The sequence below is a fragment of the Hipposideros armiger genome, unplaced genomic scaffold, assembly GCF_001890085.2.
Source record: "Hipposideros armiger isolate ML-2016 unplaced genomic scaffold, ASM189008v1 scaffold_28, whole genome shotgun sequence".
Lineage (NCBI taxonomy): Eukaryota > Metazoa > Chordata > Mammalia > Chiroptera > Hipposideridae > Hipposideros > Hipposideros armiger.
In genome coordinates this window covers 97,171-105,564 of record NW_017731378.1, presented here as the reverse complement: position 1 = coordinate 105,564, position 8,394 = coordinate 97,171, and the positions used below count along the sequence as shown (strand labels likewise).

The 8,394-nt window shown below is 46.8% G+C and overlaps 1 protein-coding gene across 1 annotated transcript in view; it reads right to left on the bottom strand.

Moving 5' to 3' along the window:
- Positions 1-583, bottom strand: part of PGAM1 (phosphoglycerate mutase 1) — a 6,992-nt gene extending 6,409 nt beyond the window's left edge. The window contains exon 1 of the mRNA XM_019636274.1: positions 568-583. Within this exon, the coding sequence (XP_019491819.1) occupies positions 568-583 (16 nt within the window). The remainder of the gene's footprint in view (positions 1-567) is intronic.
- Between the last annotated feature and the right edge of the window lie 7,811 nt (positions 584-8,394).

Below are 8,394 nucleotides of genomic sequence, written 5' to 3'. Positions count from 1 at the left end.
GGGCTCTCTGGTGTCTCAAGCCAGTTCTTAACCATCGCGCCACTCGGCCGGCCCTGTATCAAGTGTTTTGATGTATTATCTCAACCCTCCAGCAATTCATATGATGTAGATACTATTATAGCTTCATTCCACAGATAAGGAAACTGAGACCCAGAGTAATAATTTGTCCAAAGTCACAGCTCAGAAGTGGAGGAGAAACCAGGCATGATGCAAACCCAAGCAGTCCAATGGCCTAGTGTGTACTCTAACCACAATGCTCCACTGCCTCGGTCTTCTGCAGCTGGGAGAAGATGGAATTCAGTGACCAGAGACGTGACTGGGATGAATCCAGCCTAAAAGTCGCACCCAGCGCTCACAAAACCCCAGGGCTGCAAAGGGAGAGCTACCCTGGGAGGACTCATTGTTCAAACTCCTGGTGTGGCCCAAATGGGAGTCCTTGAAAGACCTCCTCTTAGAAAGTTCTCCCTCTGGTCATTCCTGCTGCACGGTCATCCCAGTCCTGATGCCCTGGCCTTCCCAGGGAGAGCTTAACCTTGACTTTTCAAACTGCACATTTTGTCCCTCTACCTTGGCCCTCACTCATACTCCCAGTCTAACTCTTGCCATGTCCCTTTCTCCTCCCCCTGCTCTCTACTTCTATTCAAAATTTCTATGCTCTTGTGTAGTTGGGGGTCTCACATTTCCACAATGAGTAGGAAGTGTGAGTATGGAGAAATTTGAGTTCCAATATGTTTGTTTCTAGTTAGCCATGGGACCTACAATGGGTCACTCAACTTTTCATCCTTGATTTCCCCATCTGTAAGCTGGGACAATAATCACATTTATATCCACCTAAAGCACTGTTGTGAGAAATAAATGAGATGAATGTGTGGGAAGCACTTACCGTTATGCCTAGCAAAGAATCATAAATAACAATAAATTTGTTTTATTAACATATTAATAACAAATATTATTAGCAGTGTGATCGAGAAGGCAAAAAACGGTTTGATGAGGGACACTATTTCAGAGGGTGTGAGTCTGAGGGTCCACAGACAGTTTTCCCTTCCAGCAGGATGCCTGGTAGGGATGGCTTGCCCACTGGGATTGGAACTGGGAAGATACTTAGGATACATTGGGCAGGAGGCCAAGGGCACCTGTGCCACTAGCCTTGAGAAGGAGCTCAGGACTCCTACTTTATTCCCTTCACCAACCCCCTCTGCTTCTGGAAGGAATCTCTCATCACCTTGGAATTCTGAGGAACTCTGATAACTTTATGCACCTCGCTTACAGGATATCTATCTCAGATCATCAGAGGGGTTTGTTTTTTGTACGCATGCATCAGGTCTATTCAATGAGAAACTCCTTGAGGATGGGCACTACGTCTTAACAATGTTTACATCCCCACGCACACATGCACTTGGCCCTTGGTCGACTCCCTCAGTATCCCTGAGTGTTCCAGCTGGGAGACACCTTGAAAATCCTTCACTACAAGTCCTCACTTCCTGCCATCCCCAATTCTCATGTAACCCATGAGAAAGGTGAGGTGACCCATTCAAAAGAGCAGGAGATGAACAGAGGACCACGTTCATTTGTGAGAAGTCAGAGGTGATCCATAGAGAAGGGCCCCCCAGCGGGGGCTTGCTCTGTCAGGAAGACAAAGGCAGGAGCCCAAGGAGATATGGAGAGGAAGGGGGTGTGAAGGACCATTGTGAGGACCCTAAAGGCTTTGCAGGCGGAAGCCAGAATCCCTGGGCAGAGATGGGGATCCATTTGGCACCTATCACAGCATCACAAATCTGGGAAGAAGCTTAGAACCTATCAAGCCAAGGTGATTTCTCAAATGTCAGTAAGGATAAGGAAAAACTAACGTGTTTTGCCCACCATGACTTTCTTTTTCTTTTTTTTTTCAATATTGTTATCTCTACTGAACACAAGACACACAAACATTTGTCAGGACTGATTCCTGGGCCTTTCTAAAGAACTGAGCAGATGCAGGATGCATTCACACGTTCTCAGAACAAAGCAGGTACAAGGGACTCTGATCACAGAGCAGCCTGGGAGAATCACTGCACAGCTCCTAACCAGGTCACTGCCATCCCTCTCTGCCCTGCAGGGAGCAACTGTGGCCAGTAAGTCCCCTCCCTTCATAGAGTGTGGGTGTGGGCATCTGTACTCCAGAGCTTTCTTAGCTGTTGTCATCTCATGGGCCAGAGGCACCCATCAATGACCAGCCCTTATCTCTGCTTGGGGCTCCAGCCAGACTTTAAGCCCTTACTTATGGCAGATAGCCTCCCTTTATCTCAGTGCTTTAATTCCTCAGGCCCCAGGGAAATTCCCAGGACTCTAACAGCTTTCAGACAGACAGCTTGTTGGTTAAGCAGTTAGAAAAACAGGTTAGGATAATCGGTGGTCTCAGCCCTATTACCCTCCACTTTCCTTTAAAACAATAAAGGCCTCCCTCAGCCTTCCCTTCCTGTTTATTTTTTTCCACAGAAGAGTATCTATCTGTTCCATCTATTACGGAACATTCAGTGAAGGACCCGACTTAAAATCACAGTGGGGCAAACCAAGCCTTCTGCTGAGCAGAAGGGAGGCTGCTGTTCAGCCCACAGGACTCCCTGTCAGGACACCGTGTGTCTTTCCTTGTTGAACATCTTGCAAAATCGTTGCTTGATGTTCAGATCTCCCAGCTTAGCTGGTGTCTGAGGAGAGAGGATTTCTGCCTTGAAGAGGGAGTGAGCCCAGATGATTGTGGCTGAGACATCAAGACTCTGAGCTTCTAGGAAAGAAAGCAGTGCTCCAAGGAGGGATAAAACACATGCTCCAGCCCTTTCCACCATCTGAAGACAATCAGAGCTAGAACTGGTGCTGCTGGAAAAGAGAGAAGAGAGTTTGGCTGCAGGCTTGTGGCTTCCTTGGACTCCCCTGACAACAGCACCCTCTCTGCTCTGACCCCCAAACCCAGCTTCAGACTTCAGTGTCCAGCCCAGCCATAGTACAAGCCCTTCTCTCTGGATTATGGAACTCTTTCGGTCTCTGAAAAGAAACGATCAGGTGTGTTCCAGGCCCTCGGACTCCAGGCCCTGCATGTGACAACTATGATGATAAAAATGCTCAAAGCCTGGCAATAAGAAAACATTTTTGACCCTTCTGCTTTCCTCACATGAAACTGTTTTCCTAGTCTATATTTTCTTTGGATTAAATTCTGAGTACAAAACAGGCAGATACCTTGTTATTTCGGAATAATTTGTATCATGTGTAGGGAATGACTGGAAGATTAGTAGTGTGTTAGCCTAGGATCTCTGAGAAGCAGTTGACAAGACAGGATTTGCAGGAAATCTATTGGGGAAATGCCTGAGACAGGAAATGGGGAGGAAATAAAACAAGACTGGCAGAATAAGTGTGACCCAAGTAAAGGATGGAGGGAAGGGCGGTTGGATGGGTGGAAAAGTCTTAGATTGTGAATTTCTGAGGGAAATTCAGGGAGGCTGTTGGGGAATACTTGAGCCACAATCTACCCTCAGAGGAGTCCCGGTCTCCCAGGACCAGGCCTTTGCATCCTTGATGCAAGGCTAATAAGTCATGGCCAGGCAACCCACGGGCAGCATGACCTCTGTCTAAATGCCATGAGGAATTTCAGAGTGACACAGATGGGGCCCTCAGTCAATCAGCAGTATGAGATCCATGGGGTATATTCTCATGGTTTCCACAAGTACATTCTATAAAGTTGTCAGGGTGTTTTCAGCACTTACTAAGTGCTGAAGGAAAGCTACTAAAAGTAGCTGTCAGCCAGTGGGAAGGTGACCAGGCTTCCAATTTGCCTGTTAAGGATTTTGCCAGGGGTAGAGCAGGGGTGCTGATGGCTGTTATATTTCTGACTGCAGTGGAGGAAAATGCCCGTCTCCCAGAACTGACATGGGAGCTAGCTCAGGGTTGTCCAGCCTAAGAAACATGGACAAAAAAGAACAACCATCAGAAACCCTCATGAGTTTCTCAAATAGGTAAACATGGAGTTGCCATATGATCCAGCAATTCCACTCCTAGGTGTACACGCAATAGAAATGAAAGCATATGCTCACACACAAACTTGTATACAAGTGTTTATAGCATGCTTCTGTAAGCCAGTCAATCAGCAACAGCCACACTCTGGTTCACCATCCAACTCCTAAACTCCCCATGGCTGATCTTCACACCTTCCAGCACCTTATAGAAGATCACTCCCCTGCTCCACTCACTCAAAGACATTGCACCTAACAGGCATTGCTCTGCCTGCCTTAAAGTAAGTTATAGATTCAGCTTTTTGTTTCAGATATTGAGAGGTGGTCTTTTCCTTAGACACACAATATTCTGGTATATTGCCTTCTTTGGAGTAATTTATCCTCACTTGTAGTGCTATTGCTAGCCCCTATGGTGTTATTGGTGAATTAGGAAAAGTCCAACCTTTCTTCTAGACAAGGCCCCAGTGAAGACTGGATTTCATTTGGGGGTGGGGGTGGGGTTGGGGCTGCAATGTACCAAACTAAGACTACATTTCCCAGCCCCCTCTGCAGCTAAATTCAGCCAAATTACTAATTTCTGGCCAATCAGGTTAAGTGGAACTGATTAAGTGAATCTTAAAGGGGTGTGGCCTTTTGGCTCTCTTCCCTTCCTTTTTACTAAGTCTGGGCCCAGGCCTGGATTGTGAGTGTGATGATTGGAGCAAGAGGTGACACTGAAGATGGAAGTCACACAGCATGGAGGGTGGAGCAGAGCCGTAGAGGGAGCCCAGGATCCTGAAGACTTTGGAGCCACCATGCCAGCCTGGACTTCCCACCTACCTCCTTATTTCCTGGATGTGAAAGAATTAACCCTGTGTGTTTAAGCCATTGTAGCCAGGTCTCTGTTATAGCAGCTGAACACAATTCCTTACCAATACAGAGGTCCTGACCAGAATGGGGGGTTGAAGTGATAAGTGGGGAAAAGTTTAATTTTAGAGTAAGGATGAATTTTCGGGTATCAGGATTCCAGGTTAGAATCACGATCATGCTATTAATCTTCACCCAGACGCCCCTCTGCTAATCATGGATACCTACTGTCCCGTGAGAAAAAAGGGTGCCTTGGGGACAGTCTCCGCCTTTGAACAGGAGCACATCTGCCTTGCCCAGATTGTGGTCCTTTCTACACTGGGAAGGAAATGTGCTTTCTCTTTAACACACCACTTCATTTACTCATTGCCCTAGAATTACTCTAGGAAGCCAGCTCTTTCTGCCAAAAATTTTATGGCCAAATAGAATATTAATGTCCCAGAAACGGAGGGACACTTGGTCTTCTGCAGCAGTGATGAGCCAGGCATATTACTACGCATTGTGTGTGCATTAACTCATTTTAGCCTCAGAACAGCAGCCCAATTTTTAAATGAGGAAACTGTGGTTCAGAAATTCAGCCACCTGCCCCCAGTCACACCTAGACTGCAGCTCCAAATGCAGGCTTGCTGAAGTCCAAGCTTGGGCTTTAACACAGCTCTCGAAGTTAGGGAAACCCTCCAGAGCAGCTACAACTCCACTGCCTTGGTCATGATGGGCTGCCTAGGTTGATAAAGGCCTTCTCCCTTCCCCAGAGCTTGGGCCGTAAGTTAAGCACCCAGACCACCTGCTTCCTTTTTGTTTGGGGCAGGAGACTAGGCCTCAACTTCCCTTTCCGCCTACCCAGTGTCATAACAGATTACAGCCCTGCTGGCCTATAAATGGCCTTCCTGCTCCCCTTGGTCTCTGCGCTTTGGATACAGTATTCCCTCCACTTGAGCCTCGCAGAATGTTACAGAGTAGTGGCTACAGGGGGGACTCATAGGCTAAGAGTTGGATGTCCCAGCAGCTGCCCACTGACCAACTGTGTGACTTTGGGGGTGTCACTGAACCCCTGGAAACTGTTTCCTCGTCTGTAAAATGAGCACGCCTGCTTTGTCCTTCTCATGTAGATAATAGGTGGGAAGGTGTTTTGGAACTCAAGAAGAGGTTTTTTTTTAAAAGACTTTATTGGGGAACTGGGGAAGTGGGACAGATAAGTTGCTGTCCTTTTGTCCAGTCTAGTTGTGGACGACATCGCTTCACTGGCCCATGTTGATATTATCATTGCGCTCTTCCTGGGTGATGCAGATCAGTCACCGGCCACTGGACGACCGCTAAAGATGGCTCTTGGCAGCTCACACTGGCTGCAGGCTGCTCACAATAGCTTACGGGAGCCCACTGCAGCTCCACTGCAGCCTACGTCATCGCGGGCAACTCGTGGCAGCCCAGCTCCAGGTCGAGCTGTTGTTCACCATCTTAGCTGTAGAGGGCACAGCGTCACTGGCCCTCATGTAGGATCCAAACCGGGGCCCTGCTGCTCAGAGCTGGCGTTCCCAAGCCAACTCTTAACGAATGTGCCACTTGGCCAGCCCAAGAAGAGTTTTTTAGATAATAATAATTGGCTCACATTTATTGCCTGCTCACATAGTGAGCACTTTACATATTATCTTAGTTAGTTCTCACAAACCCTATGGGTAGACATTCTTATCTCCATTTTATAGATGAGGAAAACTGAGGCTTAGTGAAGAAGGTGACTTGCTCCAGGTCACACAGCAAGTGGTAGTTCTTGGATTCCAATCCAGAGAGCATAACTACAGGATCCGTCCTACAGATGTGAGTGGTCCTTATTAGCTATATGTAGTGTGGCTAATCATGGAGATGGCTAATGCTTCTGGGTGGAAGATGTGGCTGGAATTCGGGGAGGTTGGTTCTTCACCAAAAAGGTGAACCCTGGGGTGCAGGGTTGGGAGAGTGTGCTCAGGCCATCTGCGTGCCTCTTGTCCTCTCTCCTGGCACCACATGCCTCCTGGAGGAGGCTCTGAGCAGGTGCCTCAGGATGAAAGGCCAGCAGGTGGCCCGTGGCCCCTTCAACGCCCATTCCAGACTAGGGGTTCATCCAGGGGCTCTACCCAGTTATGATGCAGACTCATTGAGAGGTGCCTACTGTCTAGGAAAAGGATGAGAAGGCTGCCATTACCCTGAACCTCTTCATCTTCCCATCTGATTTGCAAAATCCTAGCCTGCTCAGCAGGTGTTGCGGCCTCTCTCTGTAGGGTTTTAGCCTTAGCTGGTTTGCAGAGCTCCCTCTGGTGGCAAAGGTGCACCATGGCATCCTTCGCAGGGTACCACTTAACTTTCGGGGAGTTGTGCACATTTTGACACACCTGCACTTCCATATTGAATCCTCAGAGTAGCCCATTGGGTTCAGTCTTATTATTACCACTTTTCAGGCTAGGAAATGAAGACTCAGAGAGGTTCAATCCTTGCTCAGTGTCATGTAGTAAACAAGTACTGACAGACTCTAGCTCAATATTTCCTTTGCCTTCTCTTAGCTACTGGCCCCACAGCTAGACCTCTGGGCGTGAACATCAGTTTGATTACAACAGTTTCCAAAATCGGCTTCCTCTTCCTCTCCAGGCCACCAGTTCTCCTTTTCAGCCTTATCGCCCAGGTCTCAGCCTGTGTCCCAGAAACGGAGGGTGCTGGCGTTGACTCCTGCGGCCGGGGCCTGAGTCAGTGCTGGGCTCTGTCTTCTCTGCAGTCAGGCTTTTTCACATCAACAGCCTTCATACTCTCTCTGCTCTGTGTGCGAGAACCACTTTCTATTTTTAGTAAGCCAATGAAGTATAATATATATATATGTATATAAAGTGCACAAATTATAAGTGCACAGCTCAGTGAATTATTGAATACATCCATGTAAGCTCCCTTCTGATTAAAAAAAATTAGACTATTACCATCTCTTATGCCTATTCTCAGTATTACCACCATGGTAACTGCTATCCTGACTTCTAATATTGTATTAGTAATGCCTGCTTTTGAACTTCATCTAAGTGGATCATGCAATATGTACTTTTTTGTGTCTGGAGTCTTTCACTCAACTTAGATCATACCTGCTGTGGCATTAGCAGCCGTTTGCTCACTCTCATTGCTGTATACAGCTGAATATTACAGTATTCCATTGTATCCATATAACACAATTTATTTATCCATTCTACTATTGATGGACGTTGGGTCATTCCCACTATTTCGCTATTATGAACATTATCATATATATGTCTTTTATGCATATAAGTATCCATATCTGTTGAATATATACCCAGGGGTGAATTGTTGGATTATGGAGTATAATTGATGTATTCAGATGTGGTAGATACTACCACACAGTTTTTCAAAGTGGTTGTATCAGGTTGTACTCCCACCAGCAGCACATGCGGCCAGTTGCTCCACATCCTCACCAATATCTCTAGTCTTTTTAATTTTAGCCATTCTGATGGGTGTGTAGTGGCATTTCATTGTGGTTTTAATTTGCATTTCCTTGTTAATTAATGAGATTGGCATCTTTTCATATGTTTATTGGCCGCTTGGATAT